A 23,585-nucleotide genomic window follows, 5' to 3' on the forward strand; every position below is an offset into this window, starting at 1 on the left:
TTGCATGCTGTAATCTGCCACTTAATTTTTAACGATGGGCACATTTAGACCTTGACTTTATAATCTCTTTGTCTCTTTCCCTCTCTCCCTCCTTCCCTCTCTCTTCTTTTTCTCCCTTTCCACTTTCACTAAAAATCCCTTCCCCATAGGCCCGAGTGGAGCCTGCAGGTCGGCCCTTTGTGTCTGTCGCAGCTCCCCTGTCCCCGCAGACGAAAGTGGTGACTCCTTACGCAGCATCACAGCCGTCCCCGCCGCTGCCACCGCCACCGCCCCCGCCCCCTCCGCCCCCTCCGCCGCCGCCCCCACCACCCCCGCCCCTTCCCAGCCAGGCCGCCCCGTCCGCGGGCTCACCCGCCACCATGTTCGTCAAGTACAGCACCATCACCCGGCTGCAGAACGCGGCCCAGCACGGCGGCCCTTTTTCCAAAGCTCCTGCTGCACAGCAGGCCCCGCCGCCACCCCCGCCCTCGGCAAAGCCTCAGATCCTGGTGCCCCCCAACGGGGTCATGCCGCCTCCCCCGCCCCCACCACCACCCCCCACACCGGGCTCGGCCATGGCACAGCTGAAGCCGGCACCTTGTGCCCCCTCTGTGCCACAGTTCACACCACCACCACCGCCCCCCAAGATACATCAGGTTCAACCAAATATAAGCCAGGCTACTGTTGTCTCCTCGTTGCCACCACCGCCTCCTCCTGTGCCTGCCCCACCACCACCCCAGGCACCCCCAAAGCCTGTCATGGCAGCTCTGCCCCCTCAGCCTAGTGGGAAGGCAGCGTCACCAGAGGTCACACATGTCACTCCCCCTGTGACTGTGCCCTTGCCCCTTGCAATAAAGAAACAACCAAGTGTCACTTCTCCCCAGGTGCCTCCTCTGCCCCCAGCCCTTCCTGGTCCCACTCCCCCTGCAACGTTCCCAAAGCAGCAGAGTTTCTCAGTAAAGCCTCCTCCATCCCCTCAGTCCCCAGTGCCGTCGGTGGTGAAGCAGATAGTCAGCCAGTTCCCACCTCCTCCCACGCCACCTGCCACTGAGCCCCAGCCTCTGAAACCCCTTCCACTGAGTGTGGCTCCACAGTCACCTCCAGCAGTGAAGGCAAAGCCCAAATGGCAGCCTGCTGCTGCTCCCTCACCAGATTTCCCCCCTCCTCCACCAGAGAGCAGTTTAGTGTTTCCTCCTCCACCTCCTTCCCCAGCTTCCTCTGCAGGTTCTCCCCCTCCTGACAAATCAGGGTCTCCAGTCAAAAAGGCCGGCAAGACGTCAAGCCCTGGAGGGAAGAAACCACCTCCAACACCTCAGCGCAACTCCAGCATCAAGTCCACAAGCTCCACTGAGTACCATGAGTCCAAGAGGCCTTCAGTGGACCGCCTTGTCAGCAAATTTGCACACTCATCAGAGCCGTCAGGATCTCCTTCCAAGGAGTCATCACCTCCTCCAGCCCCTCCAAAGCCAGGAAAGCTCAACCTTTCTGGTGTGAGCCTGCCCATTGTCCTTCCACAAGGTGGGATCCCAGCCAAGGCTTCTGCTCCGAGTGTGTCTGGAAAGGATCCTGTGGTTGAATTCCCTTCACCACCATCCGATTCAGACTTCCCACCACCACCACCTGACATAGATCTTCCTCCCCCTCCAGTAGAAATTCCATCTGTGTTTTCAGGCAGCACCTCCCCAAAAGTTGCTGTTGTAAATCCCCAGCCACAGGCATGGTCAAAACCGTCAGTGAAAAAAGCCCCACCACCCACACGCCCCAAGCGGAACGACAGCACCCGACTGACACAGGCGGAGGTCACAGAGCCCCCAGGGTCAGCTGGCCCACAAGTGCCCACGTCACCCAAGTCCAGCCTTAGCGTTCAGCCGGGATTCCTGGCAGACCTCAACCGGACGCTGCAGCGGAAATCCATCACCCGGCACGGTTCCCTCTCCTCTGCGCGGATGTCCAGAACGGAGCCCACCGCCACCATGGACGACATGGCCCTGCCTCCACCCCCACCAGAGCTGCTGGCTGACCAGCAGAAGACCAGCAGCTTTGGGGGCAGTCATATATCTGGCTATGCAACGTTACGGAGGGGGCCACCCCCCGCACCCCCCAAAAGGGATCAGAACACCAAGCTGTCACGGGACTGGTAGTCAGTCTCCAGGGGCCAGTACTCTCCATGACTTGTGGGCTGCCCTGTGATCGGCTGGCCTGTGATCTTGCACACTTGGAGAGAATGTGGGGATGTGGATGATAGCCCCATCAAAAGAGGTGATCTCAAACTGCAGCAAAGGCTAAACGTAAAGACATTCCCCTTTCATGGCTAGGTTAAAAAAGTTGGGGGCTTAGGGGTGTTGATACTTTTTTGGGAAAAGTGGGTAGAGAGGTGTTGGCTTCATTCTTTCAGTTTCTTTTACCCTTCTTATGGATTGGACCAAACCCCCATTTTCTTACTTTTTCTGCATTTAGGGAATGGGGAGGGAGATAATTTTTTTGTGGTGTCTGTCCACGTGAGACATGTTTGTGCATGTATTATAAGTGTAGGTATATAATATATTGTGATATATTTCGTCGCAACTATAGAAGATAACCAGAATGTTTTTGTAGAACCGTATTTATTGTTTCAGTCAGTATATTATCTGGAATTGGACTCTAACTGGTGAAATCTTATCATAAAGATGGAGATGTAGGGGGCACTTTAAAGAAAGGAAATAAAAAACCCAAACCCACAAACTTCTCAGCAGTTTGTGGTGGGTAAATTCTGCAAAGCTGAGGTGTTCGGCTGGTAACTGTACATTGTCCATTGATTGAGAAGTACAGATGCAACGTACCAAAACATTCTGGTCATAATACTACTGAAAATGAGTATGTTCAGAGGAAAGAAATAGATTTTATATATAGTGGGCTGGAGTGAAATATATTTATACTATAAAGAGCCTCCCCCTCCTTTCAAATAGTTAAAAATATACACTGATACAAATTATTTCAAACTTATTTGTCCATGCAGTTAAGTAGGATAAATATATATTATTCCAAACCATTATGCATTCTAACTAATAGTAGGCTCAAGCATTTGTTTCTATGGCTCAAGATGAATATATTTGTGTTAACCCCTTCTGAAAGCTGCCAGGACTCCTGCAATCAAAAATCCTGCCAACCCCCAAGGCTGACCCACGCTGATCCATGAGCTGTCCGTGTAATTCTTACCCTGAATGAACAGGTAGGTTTCTGTAGAAAGCATTATGTGCTCACACAGGCATGCACAGCATCCAGTCTCACCTGGTCTGTGCCTGGTAAGATGTAGCGTCTTCACAAAAACAAGCGTCTGGAAATGTGCAAAAAAAGTAATGTTTATAATTGATTTGAAATTGTCAGGAAACTTTCCCTTCTGGAAAGAGAGGAGGGAGTGGCAATTTGAGGACAAGCAGAGTAGGAATTCTCTCTCTGTTCTTTGACCTGCCAGAGAACGTGACCAGTGCATTAACCTGTTTATCACAAAGTTGCACTTCTAGCAGTCAAGGAAGACGACTGGAAGTAAAAGGACCTTAAGAGGCAATAATATTTGCTAGGAATTTCATCTGAGGGCCCATATGAGTAGAAAATAGACTATTGATTTGCTTGGTTTTTTGTTAGTCACCAATTTACAGTCAGTCACCAGATCAAGTATGACAGTCCTTTTTCTTCAGCAGCTACTTCAGTAGCTTGATTGTACAGTCTTACCCACATATTCAGACCTTGTGATAAGGTAGTGCAAGTGTAAGTGGTCTTATGTATCATTGCACATTCATTGCAGGGTGGTGGGACACAGCCTTTGTAAAACAGCTAAAATACTTGGACTGTACCTACCCCATCTTCAGCTGTTACAGCTTCCCTTGTGACCATGGGGATACTGTCAATAGGCTCATAGGGCAAATAATTTCACTGTTTGCTTACTTTTTCTCCAAAAGCAAACTTTAAATGCTTTCCTTTCCCCAAAGAATGACACAAAGACAGCAGCTTGACCTGGCAGTATCGTCACATGTGTAAAACCAATATAAATTAATCTCTCATTACAGTAATTCAGGATGATAGATTTAAGAAATATTGTGACAGTGTCCCCCATTCCTTTTTGTTATAAAGTTGTTTTTTTTTAAATACAAATAATAAAATAAATGTCTTTGTGAATATTTTATGAATAGGAAAAAAAGTTTTGCTAATTTGAGGCAGAAAATAACACATCTGTAACTATATAGTTTTAAATAAGTGCATCATGAAAAGAGAAAAATTAGTGGTGCTGTCTGTGCCGACCTGTTTCATATGATTTTTTTTTAAATCTGTTTCAGCACCTCTGGAAATTGTTTTAATATTTCAGACTAGATTTTTTGAGCAATAAGAGTATATACCATTGTGTGCATTTTTGAAGCACTGCTATGGAAAGGCACTTTTTTGTATCTTTCAAATTGTTCACCAAGTTTTGTTTCTACTATTTTTGTGCTTACAAAGTGTCCTTAAAAGCATTTGCATTGTTGATTTTAAGCATGCTCAGTGTAGCTGGTGAATAATGTCACAGGAGGGTTGTTAAGCTTACTGCAGTTCATGGGTGCTGTAATTTTCAGTGTTGGTCCTCGTGCTGCTTTGTACTGTACGCAGCTCCTGGGGCTCAGAAGCACCAGTGGGCACAAGGTGCTCACTACAGCCGTAACCGCTTTGCCCTTAGCCATGACAGGGAAGTAGGCACATTCTCCTGCTCCATGGCAAGATCCAGCTGGGCTGATGCAGCATGTGCTCCCCGGTGAGAGCAGTCAGGAAATTCTGCTTGCCCCACTTGCTTCTCTTTTCTCCAATACAGCCTCACTGGTGTGCGTCAGTTCAGCCCTTTTACTTTAGTTCATTCAGTGCGGGTACCTCTGGGCTTTGGACTCAGCACATCCATGTTTTGAGTGCAATTTCTTCAGAGGCATTTGAGCTTTGTTCTCATTTTCCTGTGCCCAAGTTCATGTCCCCAGTATCTCTCCCTAGGCAATGAATCCATCCTTACTACTGCAGGCTGCCAACAGTTTGCTGGGAGACAGCTGTGTAACTCCCAAGTCTGCAGCAGAAAGAATGAATGTCAGCAAAGGTGGCACCCAGTACTCCTTCTAGTTGCAGTTTCCTTCCTAAGGCAGTAGTGATCCAGTGAGTGGCTGCAGCTTGCTCATGCAGCTGAGCATGGAAATGTGGCTGCAAGTGTGGTTCAGACAACCTGGTTTGCCTTTTCGGGTTATGAGATACCCCCCATTGTAACTCACTTTTCCAGCATATTTACTGGCTTTGTGACAGTAAATGTGTACACCTTATTTTGCAAGAAAGTTATTTTCCCCCGTGTGCAGTTGTCTCATAATTGCACCATTATGTTTATTAAATCAAAAAAATCAGGGGCTGGATTTCAGACACGCAGGAAAATTTCATCCTCTCAGTTAAAATGTTACAAACATGGGCAGTAATCCTTTTGGCACTGTTAAAATGGGCATGTGAAGGCTGAGCGTTCATACTCCGGACACAAAGGTAGCTGGTGCTTTGATCCCAAAAAACCTGGAGTGCATGGCTGGAGTTGCGTTTCGTGAGGAAGCGCAGGGGCTGAGCACTTGTTAGATGGTTGTCAGGGAAGCGCTGCTGCTGCAGGGGCAGCTGAGCAAGCACAGCTGTGTTTGTTAATCTGTTCCACATTTCGTTTTCATTTCCCCTCTGCCATGCAGTGTAGCATCCACCTCTGAGTAGCAGGGCCCTGTTCAGCCAGGTTTCTGTGCCTGCAGCCCAGGTGTAGAAAGCAGGGAGCTATTCTCAGACACATCACAGTTCAGGTGTTGGGGAGTTGCTTTGAAAGGGAATACTAGGCTCTTCTAGCAGCACTAAGCTTGGATGAGAAATTATATTTAAAACCAAAAAAACCACAGGTTCGAAACAAACCATAGGTAACATGTTGCAGGTGCCTATGCTCGGGGTCCTGTGTAGTCTTCTAACAGCTGTGGCTGGGAGAGGATGTTAGGCACAAGTGTCTAAATAATTGTGTTATTTTCTGTGGAAGAGGAAGTTTCCTGCTTCACCCTGCACACAGTGGTTTCCTCCTGCGGCAGACCACCACCGACTGCTCTAACTTGGTGATGACCTCAAAGCCAAAGAGCTCCTCTCCTGAACTTTGCAGTTGCCTGCAGGGCAACAGTGAGTGACACATCAGGGAAACAAAGTGCAGGTACCTGGATCATTTGGTTTCAGGTCTGATGGGAGAGGAAGCAGTTTTTTCAACAAGTGCATTTTAACATTTACTGTTCTGGGCTTGCACATTTAAAGGTTTTCTAATTCCTTCTTTCTGTGCCCTTAGGCAACCAGATAAATCATATCAGCTCAGAGATAAAGTGTGGCCAGTCTTCCTCTCAGTTAAAATTTTTTTCCACAGTGTAAGGAACCTAAAGTGCCATTTCAACAGCAGAAGGGCAAAAGAGAAATTTTCTGCTTTTTACAGAAAACAGCATAGAACCAAATTGTTTTGCTACAGTGGTACCATCGCAGGTAAATCTGTTTCTTTTTCAAAATAAGATTATAAGTGGGTCTTAATACGAGTATTACTTCAACTAGTGTCATGTTAAAATCAGTTGCACTCCAGAAAAGCAGTATAAATTCCTGGCAGAAGGTAGTGAGGATGCAGCCAGAACATAGTTTGGTTGGTTGCTGGGTTTTTTTTTTTTTCCTTTTAGCATTGTTAAGGTGTAGATTATGTTCTCAGTCACACAGTGCTCCTCAGCTGCAGGTGAATCTTACTACTTTGGGGGCCCATTTGTGGCACCTGGTTTGCATTCATTCCCTTGCACCACTGAGGCAGACTCCAAACTAGAGAGGATTTAACACTACAAGGGATAGTTTCTCTTGGATGTTTTTTGCCACATGCTGGTGGGGTTTTAAGCTTTATTTTGGAATTCTGAGTTTGTCTATTTCCTTTCTGAATTTTCTTTCCTTCAGTTAAAAAATGTCCATGAAGACTGACCAAACCAGGGTTTTGTCGCAGGGGGCAGCACTCACTGTGACAGAGGCTTGGTCTAGTTTCGAAAAGTTTTAAGACACTAAACTGCAAATGAGATGACAAACACACATGCTTATCCCGCACAGTGTAAATTACTTTAATTGCTACTAACCAACCAGAGGGAAAATAGTGACTTGGGTAATGATCATTTGGTGCTCTGAGGCACTCAGTAGGGCAAGGACGCAGTGAGCTCTTTGCTGAGCAGATGATCTTGGGTAAAGGGGAGTTAGAGAAGGTGGAAGACCAGGAGGAACGGAAACTAGTGCTGTATGCACATTCCCCCGTGGCACGGACTTAGATAAATGAGTGAGAAGGACCTTCAGTAATAGATTGTGGATACTACCCTCCCCCTTATTTAAATGCTTGAAGGCAACTTGTCTTTTAGGAGATTTTGGAATTCTACCATTTGCTACAGTGGAAAATAATTTGCTCCCAGCTTTCCCAAGATGCCAGAGATGCATTCAGAGCTAAATTCCAGGTATGCAGATGTGCATACACCAGTCTCGTTGCTAGCAGTCTCATACTGTTGCTCTCTAGCACGTGGCTGGTGAGAGATGAGGGTGCCAGTGTTAGATGGTGGATGTCCCTTGCCTTTAACCAAGCCTGGGAACTGGGTACACCCTTGCAAAGGACAGTTTAGCAAAGAGCTGTGCCCGTGGCACCCTGCTGCTGACTTGGTGCAGCACAATAGCACTTGTACTTCTAAAAGAAAAACTAAAGGTTTTGGCCAAGTTGTAATTGGAAATTTTAGGCCTCCTAGTGGACTGCAGTGGACCAGAAATTAACTGGAGCAGCAGTTTGGTTTATGGCTTACACTAATTGTTACCAGTCACTGGGAATATTCTGTATAATACTGGAGATGCAAGTGTGTCATTGCAGTGATGATTTGTCTGTGCAGCAAACTTGTGCTGAGTGCTGTAAATACATTCATGTTTACTGCTTTAAAAAGAAAATTGCACATTTTATCTTTCAATGGGATTGCCTCCCCTCTTCTTCCCTTTCCAAAAAAAAAATATAAAATAAAATCAAAGCTCTTTTAGACCGATAGCTTCAGGTTGGGGGGAGCTTTGCCATATTATAAATATATATAAATATATGTATAAATATACTTTTTTAAGCATGAGAGAGGACAAAAGAAATACGTTATAGAGTACCCAATATAGATCATTATCCAATGGAATATGCACAATTCAATAAAGATGTAGTTAAATTTAATACTCTGCTTTAATCCTCTGTCTTGCAATTTTCCTTTTCTATGAGCTCAGAACCCACACTGTGTTTTCAGGGCATCAGTGGTTCCCCTATGTAGGGGTCAGGTAGCTGATGGCCTACAGCTTACCATTTCTGTGCTCACTGCCAATAAAACTTTTATTCCTTTGCACAGTTCTTTCCAGTGGGTCAGAGGTGGCTGTACCAGCCACGTGGTGCACACCAGTTACAGGGCTAAAGAGGACCCCGTGTGAAGGCTCACCTTTTCCATCTGCACCTTCCTCAGGCTTGCAGAGTCCTGTCTAGCTCTGCTCATACAGAACAGCTGCTGGCTGGTAAGTGCTGCTGTGGCCCCTCTCTGGGGTCCGTAGGGAATGCAGCTCTGTTCCCCTGCCCTGGGAAGTGCTCTCAGCCTTGCCCTGCAGCCCTCAGCAGCAGAGAGTTGAGAACTACATTAGCAGCTGCAGGAAAGGGGAAGTCCCACAGAGGTCGGAGCTGGTGAAGGCAGCAGGCTGGATGGCAAGGTTTGTACCTTTGCTGTGGGAAATGCTGTGCTCAGAGATCCTTAGGGCCAGGACTCCTGCACGCACAAGCCACAGTCCCTGGCCCTAGTGCGCTGAAAAGTCTGTAGCCAAAGACAAGGAATGTGACACGGCTGTGGCACGCTCACAGAACATACGGGGTGTGCTTCGTTCTTTTTATTTAGGGCTCATAACAAGAGGGTTTAGTACACAGCAACAGTTAATTCCAAGTACAATTAAAAAAAATTTAAAAATTGGCTTTTGCACTCACTGGAAGGTGGTTCAAATGGCACACACACTAAAACATTACTGGCGGCATACAGCTCCCCAGAGTCCTGTGGGCTTGGTCATTTTCAGTGGGCTCTGCATCCATCCACTGCATCAGCAGTGCCAAAAGCAAAAGCACAGTGTGCTGCTCCAACTGCAAACCAAAAGGGGGTATCTGCTTTCAGAAAAAGTGCATGGACAAAATCCATGTTAGACACTGACATCTCCAGAGAATTCATAGAAACTACTAGTCCATGCAAGTTGCAAAAGACACTTTTTCAAATGTGAAAAGAAGCACTTGTTCTTTACAAAAAAATCTTGGGACATGTCAGCACTTACCGAGGTGCTGTAATGGAAATAAATTTGTACATAGCTCTTGCTATTAGTCAGTAGTGGTAGAATTCTTCAGAGGTGTGAAGAGAAACTGGAACAAATGTCCTGCACTCATTTCAGCAGGGTCCCCCCCCATGTCAGTGTTTAGCAGGGTCCTGGGTGTAGGCTTACCTCTGGACAGCAGGCCACTGCTGCCATCAGTGTCTTGTAATGGGTCTTGTAATAAGCACGGGTGCTAATAAAATCAGTATATTTAGAGTACCAAAAAAAACCCTGGAGATTGCACAAAACACATGGGTGGGGGTTTTTTTTCAAATGAAAGCAGCAGAACACCATGATCTGTGAATAATTCTTTCTACCAGCAGTTGTCAAACCTTGGCTGCATCAAGCTGAAGGTGGAGGTCCCACTATGCTTGAAGTTTTAACATCAGAAGTAGGTAATAGGACCATTACTACGCATTGACTTCAGCTACTGTGGGGGAAAAACCCCAAAACAAACCACACATTGTTCCCTTCTAGTACTGTTCTGACTTCTGTGTAATAACCATTTTATCCACAAAATGCAGCAGTGCCAAATAGTGGGAGATGCCAGAAGCTGGGGAAGGTGACTATACTTGTAAGCATAGTAAATTCTTGTAACTGGCACCCCAGACGCTGTAGCCCATCATCCTGCTGGTGCCTAGTTTCCACCACCACCTTCGCTAGAGGTTAGTGTTGTAAATACTTGCCTTAGTGAATTCAACAGTGCTGTACGTTTTCCACTGCCACGGTTGCCAACATACGTACTGAAGTCTCTGCATGGGGTTTGTAATGCCTGAAATGCTGCAGTGCTTAATCAGAGACTCTCTATACTCTGAATGCAGCTACTGCTCCTAGTAAAGCCACAGCACCATGGTTCAACAGCATCCTCTAGGCAACTTCCAAAAAGGGCCTGCAGAGAATACAGACATCACCTGTTTTACAAAAGGTCCTGTTGCACCTCTCAGAGAAGAAGCTCTGTAAAATGCTCCCAGTTTACTAAACCACATAAAGTTCCATTCTTTCCAGAAAGGAAAACATGGAACTTTTGCTTTATGCCTGGAGCCCACAGACATAACTAATAGAAAAGCAAGCAAGCTCATTTCTAGCAGAGAGGTGCATCCACAGCATTTGCCAGGAAATGGTGGAAGCTGCTAGGAAGAGCACAGCATTAAGTCACCATCAAGCACAGGTGGGAGACAACACAGAAGTACAACAGTATCAGTGCAGTCCTCTTCCACCTCTAGTCAAGAACGCGCACATCCACAGCAGGCAGGCAGCCCACACACCCTCTGCTGGAAAAGGCTCCTCAGTCCTGCTGCTGCCTTGCTTTCTTTTCATGATCAACTGGAATACCCCAGATAAAAAGTGTCACTTTTCAGAAGCTGCATTACTGCCACTGTCAACTTTGGCTGTCACCAAGAATCCTCAGCAGCAAGAAAAGAAAATGCCCAGCAGCTGTGAAAGGAGAACAAACTGCTCTAGCAAGAACTAGCTGGGTCTAAGCCTTTCTGGCACCCACAGGTAAGCCACCCAGCCACACACCACAGGACCTGTGGTTCACACCAGCAGCCATCTCCAGACACTTTGATGACATCCAACTCAACTATGTGCAAGGACAAGCTGAATTCCAGGAACATGGTCAGCCTCCTGGTAACACACACCAAGCTCTGTCATCTCCCTCAGGGCCATGCCACACCTCTTGTCCTGCAGTGAGAGCAATGGCTCTTCAGTGGTTGAGTGTCTGCCTGTATCTCACCAGTCAGACCAGGAAGTGTTCCAGCATTGCTTCAGCTCTCTGGTGCCTACTCCAGCCACCACATGTGGACACACCCGTGGGACACTCAAGCATAGAATTTGCTGGTCGCTTCTCCTGCCCCTCTCAGCCCACTGCTCAAACAGCTTGGGGGGAAGGGGAAGAGAAGAGAGGAAAGAACGGGTGAGACACATGCAGCCTCAGCCATCTCTCTTCAGCTGGAATGAAGGCACCAAAATTAACCTGCTTCAGCACTGGATGTGACAGACTCACTCAGACCTCCTCTCATGCAGGCACATGATGGAGAGGCAGCTGTAGTTATAGCTTTGTCCCTGGTGCCAAGAGGGAGGAAGAAACCTTTGTTACACAGCAAACCAAGGCAAAATACACCGCTAGAGGATGCTGAACAATTTCTGTGCACAAATAAAACAGCTGGCTGGGCTAAGGCAGTTCTCACAAAGGGAGAAACATACACATTTTGGCCATTCAGCACTCTTTGGGCTATGCTGGGGTGTCTCCTTCCCCCATCTCTCATGCATACACACTCCTGCTTCAACAGCCTGTGATGCAGAACACCATGAGCTGTGGCAGCAAAACTCAGCAGTGACGAGATGATGTGCACCTTATTTAAAATACTGAGGTGTTTCTCCCCCACCCCCCATTTTCCACCCCCTTTTAAAGTAAACCTGTAAATTAAAAAGGGGTGGGGAAGAGAAGGTTTTGGACAAGTAGAAGTACAAGGGACAAAACTGGAAACACAACCCTCACTGACTTTACTAGCATGCAATCTATGTAACATTAATATACAAAGCCTGTTTACCTTGGCCTGGTCTATGACCATTACATCACATCATCCCCAAACAAGCAACAGAATTAAAATCTGTACAAAATAAAAATATGCCTAAAACTCAACCAATTTCTTTACATTAGTACTGCATAATAAAGCGTAAAACCAGCAGGCGATGACCCAGAAATTCCATCCACAGCAGTTCTTGCAGGATAAACAATTCCATGTGCTATTAGCATGGACCAGACTAACCCCTGGCCCATCAGACTAAAGCCAGTTCTTCAAGGAGCTGTCACACATTCCACTTTCAAGGTTTTTCAGCCTCATCTTCTGTGCTGGGCTCTGGCAAGTTTCATCTCACACTGCTCTGCTCTCACAACACAGAAAGCTTGCAAGACGAAAAACCAGCTGATTGTATCACATACAGTGGGAGTACACACTACCCCACCCACCTGCCAGAAGTGTTCAAGCACAAGCTCTTGCACAGAGTGGGTTAAGACACGTTTCACTGAAGTCTGACCTGCCAGCTGCAGCTTGGGTGCACAGGCAGAGGTTCAGCTCTCACTTAGGAACTCATTAAGCTGCCCTAATGATGCATTTGAGCACTGTGGGCTCAGTTTTTGCCGTAAACATATCAAAGGTAAGAGAAGCCAGGAAAGCTCTGATATTCCTGGAAAACACAGCTGCCCTGTAAGCACCAAAGGCTTGTGAATGCTGCTGTTCAAGCACCTTGGCTACAAGCACCACCTCCCTGTGCCAAAAGCTTAGACCTGCCCAATGACACTAGAAACAGTCATTCCAGTGACTGCACAACCAGTGGTTCTGGACTTGCTCCCACAGAAATGATGGGCTGAGGGAGCTGAACATGGCTCCTTCTCTTAGCCTTGCCGCAAGAAAACTTTCAGAGAGTAAAAGGTTTAAAGGGTATCTTTTCTGGCAAACACTCATCCCAAACAATAATTCTGTCAGCTTCCAGAAAGAAGACAACAGTGCCTTGACTACGTGTGAATTAGCAAGGCAGAAAGCCACTTCTATCTGCACACCAGTTTCTTCGAAGTTGTTCTTCCTGCAACTTTAACCAAACCAGTTTCTTGAGTGCTGTCACAGGAGTTCCACAAGCTCACAGCAGGTGATCACATTCCTCCATGGCCTACAAATACACCTCACCTATTTGTTTCTTTCTTCTTCCCCTCTGAGCAGCTATGTCACCTCCCTGCCCAGGATGGCACCAAACCTGGACCTCCATGCTGGTAGTGCACTAATTACCAAGCAAGGGGCTGGGTCAATTACCTGTACTGGTGCCAATGCCATCACACAGCCAGCCCCACTCTTCCGTGCACTGCTCTGTTTTACACACTGGCCTCTCCGGCTGCAGCGCTGTCTCACCTTGGACAAGCTACTCTTGGTACCAGCTAGAACTTGGCCAGGTGACAGTCTGAAGTTGCCCAGGAAGATGCCCTTGCCCAGGAGGCTCTCACAATACAGGATCAGCTCAATTTGCAGGCTAAGACTTAAAAGGAAACGTAATTCGTTAATGCACGGGGTATTTACCCAAAGGTAACATTTAGATGTTCCTAAGGGCAGACTAGTACAACCATCACTTACAGTGATCTGTGTATAATCACTGAGCAGAATTTTTAACTGAGACTAGATTACAAAGCCAAGTATCATCACAAGGGGCTACAGAGCCTCCACTTGGTATTACTCCACCCCAAGCCACCAGTACAGCTGAAAATATCTATTATAATAAACAATGGAGAGGGCATGGGGAAGAGCTAGGACTACTACTAGTTACTGCTTGGATTTCCATGGGAAACCAGTACACACAACAGCCCTTTTTGCTTCCACTGAAGAGATTTTGGCAGCAGACATGAAGACGACAATTGCCGTTTGTCCTGCCTCTGCACAGGGCTCTCACAGTACATATGCAAATCTAGTCATCAAGTACAAAATAGCCAATTTACAATACCTGATTGGATTTTTAAGATTATATTGTGCATAAAACTAAAGTTGGGGGCAAGTTTCTCTAGTGCAAGCAGGCATGAGTAGATTTGAACCTTAGATCACACCCCCTAGAGTTAATCCTCTGACCCAGGAGGATCTGTTAACTTTGTTTTGCCGTCACCATCAATGGCATCTCTGAGTTCTGTGTGAACCAGCAGCAGCCGTGGCAAGGAGCTCGCTGTGGAGAGGAGCACAGTTACATCAGTGCAGAACACAAAACAAATATGTGGCATTCAGAAGATGAGAAATGGGGAGGGGGGTCCTCTGGGCTGCAGCCATCTGAATTGTCTAAACTGAAAGGTGAGTGAATGAAAGCCGGCTCTGTGTGCCCTGTGTCAGCCTATGTGTGCAGAGCAGCTGCAGAAGTGTTTCTGCTAAAGATGTATCCAGCTATCTGGAAGTCAGTTACAGGAACGTCTCTGTGTAGAAATCCCAGTGTTTGCTAGCACATGACTGTTCTTCCAGCTGCACAGGAGTGTAGTGTAGAAACAGGAGGGATGTCCACTGGCCAGTAACCTTCACCACAAGCATCCAGGACATCCCCAGTGCCAGGCATTGCTTCCAACGGTAGTACCATGAGGGCGCACAGGATTCCTGAGACAGATCCCAAGGCCTGTCAGAAGTCAGAATTTGAGTGAAGTATGAGCTACTCAGCAAGTTTGTTACATCTGAATGGGTCAGCTTAATTCAAAGTCAGATAGCTCAGGATAGCCTCTGCTGGCAGCTGAAGAGCCAGCCATTTGTTCAAACAACTCAAATCACTATTGTCTTATCATGAGGGGGAAAAGAAAAAAAAAAAACCAAACCAAACCCAAAAGAGTGGTTGTTACAATTATCCTTCATTCAGTTATACTGGATGGGGCCCCAGAGGCTGGTGGAGATCTGGGAAGCCCTGCCAGCTCCTGGAGCAGAAGATGCAGTGTTCTGTCCTCTGGTCTTCACTCTGAGTAATGCATGATTGACTCCACGTAGTTCCCCGGGAACAGCCCCGTCACTCCATTCATGACCCCCTCATACCAGCCATCATCATTTTTCTTGATGACGTAAATGATGGCACCTTCCTGAAATGAGAGCTCATCTTCCTTGTCCTTGGTGTAGTCATAGATTGCCACCACTAGGAAAGAACAGAACATGACTGTTAGGAGAGGTAGGGGAAGAGGGGGAAAATCCAATCACCCTCCCTCATCCAGGCACTGCCTCACCTGTGTGTGTGCAGAATGACCTGCTGAGAGAAATAGTTTCTTCCACCCCCTTCTGTACAAGCTCATGCTTTGAAGCATGTGAGCCAGGACTCCTTTAACTCTTCTATTCTTACTATTTCCAGACCCACCAGAGGAAGTGTCCAACTGTATGATAAACTTTTGGTGTGGAGTGATACAAGGCAGTGGCTGTGAATCCCCATGGCTATAACCACTCAGAACTATTCCTAGGTACACGTGCTAAACCAGATCTCAGCACAGCTAAGAGCAGAAAACATGAAGCAAGAGCTCTCTTCAGGCCACAGTAAGAATGAGCCAATGCTGATGTCCCAGACTTCCATCCACCTTAGCTACTTCCACATTTAAATTTCTAAAGGTGCATGTGCATCTCAGTATCCAGCAGCCGCTCCCAGAGCACACAGCACCAAGGCGGGTGAATTCCTGTTAGGAGCCACAAAGAAGATAGGTGGAAACAAAATGTGCATATGCTGAATCAGGACATCTTTCTTATAGCTGCAGAGTATGTTACTGATGGCACAAAAGTTGTTAGGAAAGGCAAAGGAATTGGACAAAGCACTTGGAAATAATAAATAGAATAGTCTTGAAATGCCAGAAAATAGACTTCAAATTAATACATTTTTCCAATCTCAGCACTATCATTGTGTTTTACAGAGAAAGTTAGTTATGCCAGACTCTGAGTACTTTAACAAATAGCATCAATCACTGCTTTGAGCACTTGGCAATGAAACATGCAGTGCTGCCACTAAGGAAAATAAAAGTATGTTGGACAGGGATCCTAAAATCTTGTCCTGGGGATAGATGGAAAGATACTCTAAAGCAAGGATTAAAAATTAACAGCATGTGTTCATAAGCCTGCTGTCCAAGAGTCCTAGTAAACTCATCATTCTTGTCAAAAGAAAAGAGGTCATTTCCTTTTGAGGGAGCAAAGGAATCAACACAAATCAACACTACAGAACCCTGGATCCAGAAAAGATTATAAAATATACAGATCAATCCCAGTGGAAAATCAGAGTATTTACGGAATTTTTTTTTTTATCATGTGACTAGAGCATATTTAAAAAACACATGTTGTTAGCTCTACAACTGTCCCAGTAGTTGTGAAGTAGCTTATTCTGTACTGTTTTAGACATAATTCTAAGCAAACAAAACACAAATGGAGAAACAAGTACATTTTTAGCTTGAAAAACAAGTGTATGAACATGTGACACATTTATGTCCTTCAAAATTCCTTTCTAAGAGTTTTGAAATTTCTTCCTAGAGTCACTGTGTTATTTTCCTTCAATCTCCTGATGATGATGATGATAATAATAATAACCATCATCATTATCATCCAAGGATCATGGTAACTTCCAGTTCCTTTCTTTCTCACTTTTGAGGGTACTCTATTCCCTTTGGATACTGAATGGATTCAGTATTTCATGATCACAAGAAGGAAACTCTTCCTTAAGTTTGTGAAGAAAATTTGCTTCTTGTTAAGCCTCATAAAATTTACCTGAAGCCTGATTTTGTTTTTACATCACCACTGCTTCCTCCAGCATGTTATTTGTGTACTGGCAACACTCCTCTCTCTAAAAGGCTGTTTAATCCTTCTGTCTGTAGTCCCACTAGTTCAAGCTGTGAGCTTGTCACATGCCCCGAGTTATGAGGAGTCCAGGCCAGTATTGCAAGAAAGGCTCCAGATGAGACAGGAAGCAGCAATACTGACTCAGGAGGTGGCATCCTTCCCTGTCAGCCTAAGCCAGGGCCTCTTTTAGTTTCTGTCTGAATATGTTTCAATGCAGTTTTGAAAAACAGAATTACTCATTTAGGTTGATATTCTTCCAATCAGTGATCTTTGGTTCTTCCAACAATTACACAGAGTTTGGCTGAATTCTGTTATATCCAACTGACCACAAATGTAGGCTAGGCTAATTAACCAACTGCAATCTGTGAACACACACTTTCCCTAAGTGGCAGAAGTGTACTTTTTCCTTCTGGATACCCATTTCCATTCATCTGATTTGCAGAGCCAGGTCATTTTCTTATCTTTTCCTGCCACACTTCCAGACAGAGCTCAATGGAAAACTGCAGTGCACATCCCTGGACATTGCAGGTTGGCTGTTGCTATTACAGTCATATGGCAGTGTCCTCAAGTTCAACATCCTCAGTAACTATATCCTACTTAAGAATTTCTCCATCTGTTCAAAATGGATTTGCCATTCACTTCCATCCCCAGCTGTAGGATAGAGAATATCTTAATGTTAAAGGTACCTCCCACACTTCTAGACCCCTCTACAGAACGGGGTCATATTGAATCCCATTCCTATATACAGCAATCCTTGGTATTTGACACCTCTTTGGTGTCTCAGCTTCTATTGCAAAGGTCATCTACCCTAACCCCATTAGAAGTGCTCTCATATGAACTTAAATAGGAGAATGGTCATATCAAAAGTACAAGTACAAATCCTAAGAATTGATACTTTACTTATTGGGGGTAAATGTGTTGGAACAGCTACTTACTTTCATCTGTTTTGTCCACTTTGAATCATGTGGCATGGAATATTATTTACAGGAACTTAAGGAGTTGCCACAGGATAAACTATTTTGCTGAATAAAGCATTATAACTCCCAGCAGTATAAATATATACATTCTTTCAGTATTAAAGTTCTCTTTTAGTGTAAGGCTTCTCATTAACTTTAAAGCTTCAAAGCTTGCTACAAAAAACTCATAGCCAAGCACTTCTCTGCCAACTCCAGCAAAGCAGTAAAATCTCAAGACACAGGCTTGAGACACAGGCTGAGTGGAGCTATTCATGTAACTACAACAGAATCCACACCTATGTCAATATCTCTTTTTTTCCTGGTATCCTAAAACTACTATTTAATAGTTCTTCATACATTGAAAGCACTTCAATCTTCTATTACTTTTAAGAGTGTTTCTAAAAACAGACAAACCTTTTAGATGTTTTGCTCATCTAGTTTTAAAAATACAGATCAAAATTATGTTTTTCCATGGGTCTCTACATCAATAGAGACAATGTTTGGCTTCCTATACTTTTGCTCTCCACAGGAAACATTTTCTGATTAAAAGCCTGACTTTCTCCAGCTTATCTTTAAAGACTCTCCTTTACAGTTTTGCTATCCCATTTTGCTATCCCATGTGAGATGGAACAGATCTGTACATACATGCACCTAAATAAACTATTTTAGTTCCCAAGCCCAAGAAGTCCCACAGGAAAGCAGAACAGAGCTATCATTCAAATATCATTATTGCCTCAAATAGAAAGTTGTTTTCCCAAGGCACATGCACACACCCTCCCCCGCCCCCCCTTTTGCATTAGCATAAGACACTACAAACACACATCAGGGTCCTCTTCTTTCTCTTTTGCTCCTGACTGAAATGCTGTAATACCAAATACTGGCTATGAAGGAGCCTAGGCAGGCTCCATGTCCAAAAGCAGGATGGCAGGAGCACACACAAAGTTGTTGCAAATACAATCCTACTGTCTCTTCTAGCTCTAAACCTACCCTTCTCCAAGTATGTCCTCGGTGCCCAAGGAGGGTCCTCCTCAGCATAGGGATCACTGTACTCCACCACAGCTGCTTCCTCCTCCTCATAATCCTCTGGAGGTGGGGGTGGAGGTGGAGACTCATCAAACACTGGCTCGTCCACAGGCGGTGGGGGGGGAGGAGTATCTGAAACTGAAAATAAATAACAGTACAACCATGAAAACATCTCTATAACCATGGTAGCTGCTTGAAATAATACTCTCTGTCTCAGTTAATTGCAGTGGGACCAACAGTTGTAACTTGTGAAAATACACTAGAGACAGGAAAATTCAGAGAAGGAAGGACCAGGTGCCTCCAATAAGATTATTTCTTTTTCCCACCCTTCACAATTTCAGACAAACTTGCAGAGGCAGTAGAAAAGGCAGAATTCTGGCTATATACAGACAAATCTTTCATCAACTCAATCCAAAAGCTACATCCAGTAAAAAACATAGCACAAGGAAGCAGCAAACTTACTGTTTTCTTGAACTCTGGCCACAAATCCCATTAGTGGTAACTGTGGAGTTACCTGTAGGATGGAGGGGGGAGGAGGAGCAAGGGATGCTGCCACAGAAATTAAAAAGAGAGAGGCATCCAGTTAGAAACACAACAAAGCGGCAAACAGGAAAGTAGACATCATCACCACTCAGACAGTACAGCAGGCTGCCAAGAAGATGGGATTAAAAGACTGACATTCAATGAAAAATGGCTCAGATGGTTTAAGCATATTCCTAATCCTTTCTTCAAGGATATTTCTCTATTTTTAAAATTTTAAAATTTCCAACCCAGCTGTTTCATAAAATTAAGAATCCATGCTGAAGTATTTTTCTGATTTGACTATGACATTTCCTTAAGATGAAGTTTCTTACTACAGAATATAGCACTTCATGAACAGACCTAACTAAACACATACATCAAGAGAACTCTCTGCCTGTAATTCTCCCCCTTTCAGATCTAATTGATATTTATAGAAGTGACTAACAGCATCCACGAATCCCTAGTAATGAAAATGGATATAACTTTTTTTTCCAAGATGTAGGCCAAAAAACCCCCACTGAATGAGGCAGCTATTTTAGACAAAACAGAAAAAGATGCCTTTTGAGAACTGTGCAGATCTGAAAGATGCAACACTTCTGATCTTATTGGTAGAACAGAGCTCACTGTGCTGCTGCCGAACCACAGGGCCTATTCCAGATGTGCTGCCTGGTTTCCTCCCCACCTGACTTACTGCACTGAACTCTGAACAGCCCTTTCACCGGTACCAGAAGAGCTCTCTTTGTACAATAAGAGCTGCCTTTGTACAATATATGTGAATTCACAGTTAAAGAACATACTTTCAGCTCAGTTGCTGAGCCAGAATTCTGCAATGCAAATGCTGCAACACTGAACTGTGGCTTAAGCCTGAAATGTGAATTTCAGTTATCTAGTTAAAAAATCAGCTAACTAGTTTTATGTGGGTCTAAACACACATAAATGGGTAATATTCAAACAGTATCACTTTGAATAATGCAGCAATATTCTTTAAGCCAGTTGCAAGATGATTTTTCAGACAGCACACCTCAGTAGAAGCACAAATAATAAATTTCTTGTTAGTATGTGGCATACAGAAAACATTTAATCATGTCCAAAGGGATTAAGGGGGAAAAAAGGTCTATACTTCATGTACCAGTACATTTATTTAGCTACCAGACAGAACTAAATAAATTTCAGACTAATTCCAGAGGTAATAAGAAAACTGGCAGGTATGAGCATTTTTCAGAATTAATTCATATTATCATAGCAAGAGAAAAGAATTCTACAGCATTTACAATTTGTGTCTCAAAATTTCTTCTGTTTGCTTATTCCAATAACAACTATCTTAAGTGCTTTGAATTTCTTTTGTCACACACATTCACATTCCCTTCAGAACCACACACCATAAATGAAAAGACTAACAGCAACCATCCTTTTTGTTGCAAAAATATCTTGTACATCCATATAAAGTAAGTTTCATTATCTCACAATTTAATTGATATCTCGAGAAAAAACTGAAATACATTTCTGATTACAGTTTCTTTGACTTGAATGATGTGACCTCAGAGTATTTATTCCTTCAAGTGTAACCATGAATGCTGTGAAAAGATTTGGTCTTGCATTTTTTCAAAGCAGAAAAAGGGAAATTGAATTTAAAGTCCTACTGAAAAGCAGTAATATTCATCAATTCAGCATTCTTGTCCCTGCTTTTTCAATTATATATGCTATAAAAGCATATATGGATTCTTAAAATTACATATGCTATGTTTCATTTCAAAATGATTCCTCTATTCAACATCATATGGATTCATATAATTCATACCTATCATATGAGAATAGCTTCAGTTTCCTTGGTCTCTTCAGTGTACTTTGTTCACGTGTTATATATATTTCTTTGAAAGAAATAACAAGGCTTCCCATGGAGAAAAATAAATCACTCTAGACAAACACACCAAGCAAATACAAAAAAATCCCCTGGTTTAGTTTGGGTTGATGTAGTTTAATCACAATGGTGATGCTAACACTAGCCGACATCATTCCTTGTGTATCTTAACTACCCTCAGTCTGTGCTCCAGCCTGTGCAGGGACTATCACAATATTGTCTCTGTGTGCTGTATAATGACTCCAGTTTTGACCTTTAGGAGCCAATACAATAAGTATTTTATTACTAATTATTTTGTTTATTAAATGCATCAGAACTTTACCTCTTCTGTCTAAACACCATCTTAAATGTTCTCTCCCATCCTTCTTCCATGCTGACCACAGATAGATTTAATACACAGTTCCTGTAAATTAATTCCAAATTGCTAAAGAGCATCTTCCACTAGGCTGCTTCAGACTGGTAAGAATTCAGCTGTACAAATGAGGTGGGACGCAACCACCATCTCAATATTTGCCCAGATTCTCCCACAGCGTTTTTAGCCTGTGCTGAGCTCTATACTGCTTAGATACTGATATCCAAAGTTGCAAGGTGAAAACACTTGTTAGGTGGCTTGCTGTCAAGAGTGGATTTGGGACAGACATATGCTGAGATCAATTAGAGTCTGCATTTCTTAAAATTTTCTTTTCAGTTGTTAAAAAGGCCTCACCATGTAGAAAAATTGTTTTATCCTAAAGTGGCATTTAACAGATCAGGGCAATGCAAGTACCTTTCATCCTCCTATCAATAATGAATTTTGTGAATAAACAAACATGACTATGCCACCATTTTTAAAAACAGCAATGGAAATAGCAGGACTGTGTTACTGCCAAACAGCATACAAACAACAAAAAGCCATAGCTGGCACCCCCTTCTCCCTCTTGTAAGGTCTCTCTTTCCCCTCTTGTTCGTGTTTCCTCCCTCTCTTCAGGAATGCTGAGAAAAAATTGTGGCCTCTGTCCTGTCACTACTAAACCTGTGCCTTACAGACACATCAGTGCCTCTATCTTATTCTATTCTTCATCAATTCTGAATGCTTGAGCATCCTCCCCTTTCAAGGTGAACTCCAAAAAAACTGGTTTCATGTAACTGCAAAGCTAATAAATTCTGTATTCTGCTAGGTATATAAAAAAAAGTCTCTTACTATAACTGCTTATTTATATTGTCTCAGATATGCCAGTATAACTGAAGTATTTTGTTTGTGATTTACAGTTCAAATGACTAATCACCATAATCATTATCCTCTTTCTGGGTACACGGACTGAACTGTGGTTATGCAATTTATTTAAAGTCTATTTGAGATCTTCTGTGATTATCTATTAACAACGCAATGGCAGCTTGCAGAGAATTATCCCTTTGCCAAAGCAAAAACGCACAGCAGTCGTCAAAAACTCTCTGGATATACTGAAAATCCTCTTTATTGAAAAGGTAATCCTGAAAGGTTTCTTTTGTTGCTATTACCCTTTCCTTCTTGCCTATTCCCTCCTTCAGCCTTCAATATGCACATAATGTGTTCAGAAAATACAACATATTTCAGGCAACTGGGCTACAATTTAGCCCTATAACCTCCTCCACTTCTCTGTCCCCAGCACGACCATTCATTTCCATCTCAAGCTCAGCACACACCTCTCTCTGCAGGGTAGCTCACAAACAGTAACAGCCCAACCTGATCACACCCCTTAAATGCAGACTCCACCACTTGACCTAATTCCAGGTTCAGTGCTCAACTTTAAAAAAACACACCGAACGAAAAAACCAACCAAAAACAACAACAACAACACCCAAACAAAACAAAACAACAAAAAAAGCCCCAACCAACCAACGCACACAGCACCCTGAAATTCCACCACCACAAAACACCAACATACTCTGGTGGCTGCAAGTCAACATTCAATCTTGCTGGTATTAGAGCATTTCCTGACAGGAAACCTTCAGTGTGTCCCCTGCATCTTTCCGTAGCTTTGTCAAAAGAGAAACTCTCCTCTACTCTGGTATTAAACCCTCCTGTCTCATCAGAAGCACAGGAAGGAGCTTAGATAAAAGGCTACTGTGTTATGCTGACACACAGGACACTAACTCCCTGATAAGGTCTTCTCTTGCTTTTTAAAGCAGACCACCCATAAAATATCATTATTTGTGGGCTTAGCAGACGACACAGCTCCCTTGCATCCCAAACACCACTGGTGTCTCCAAGGTGTCTAATGCATATCCCTGTGTAACGGGTACAATTGCTTCAACTGTACATTACCCAGAAGGAAAAAGAACACAAGATAAAGATTCAGTAATGAAGAATCAGTGTTCTGGTGCAAAATCAAATACCCATCCCACACCAAAGCAGTTCCATGACACATGGTGTAGTCAAGGACAAAAGCTTGTCTGATAGGGACTGTGACATCAAAAGTAAATTATGTGGCAACAAAGCCAGTATTTTTTAAGCTGCTTGCCATAATGGAAGCTGAACACTGCTCTGCATTTGCACTGCAGCTGTGGCACAGCTACCAGCAACATACT

At 44.0% G+C, this 23,585-nt stretch overlaps 2 protein-coding genes across 20 annotated transcripts in view; one reads left to right on the top strand and one right to left on the bottom strand.

The window, feature by feature from the left end:
- Positions 1-8,215, top strand: part of RAPH1 (Ras association (RalGDS/AF-6) and pleckstrin homology domains 1) — a 94,071-nt gene extending 85,856 nt beyond the window's left edge. For both annotated transcript variants that reach the window (XM_048309286.1, XM_048309287.1), the window contains exon 14: positions 150-8,215. In XM_048309286.1, the coding sequence (XP_048165243.1) occupies positions 150-2,120 (1,971 nt within the window). In that variant the 3' untranslated portion in view covers positions 2,121-8,215. The remainder of the gene's footprint in view (positions 1-149) is intronic.
- A 670-nt stretch (positions 8,216-8,885) lies between these two features.
- Positions 8,886-23,585, bottom strand: part of ABI2 (abl interactor 2) — a 66,766-nt gene continuing 52,066 nt past the window's right edge. For 9 of the 18 annotated variants that reach the window (XM_048309297.1, XM_048309299.1, XM_048309291.1 and 6 more), the window contains 3 exons: positions 19,121-19,207; positions 18,623-18,796; positions 8,886-15,009 (listed from right to left, as the gene is read on the bottom strand). In XM_048309297.1, the coding sequence (XP_048165254.1) occupies positions 14,834-15,009; positions 18,623-18,796; positions 19,121-19,207 (437 nt within the window). In that variant the 3' untranslated portion in view covers positions 8,886-14,833. The remainder of the gene's footprint in view (positions 15,010-18,622; positions 18,797-19,120; positions 19,208-23,585) is intronic. The other 9 variants (XM_048309304.1, XM_048309303.1, XM_048309305.1 and 6 more) reach the window with 1 other exon arrangement.

The sequence above is a fragment of the Corvus hawaiiensis genome, chromosome 7 (assembly GCF_020740725.1).
Source record: "Corvus hawaiiensis isolate bCorHaw1 chromosome 7, bCorHaw1.pri.cur, whole genome shotgun sequence".
Taxonomy (NCBI): Eukaryota; Metazoa; Chordata; class Aves; order Passeriformes; family Corvidae; genus Corvus; species Corvus hawaiiensis.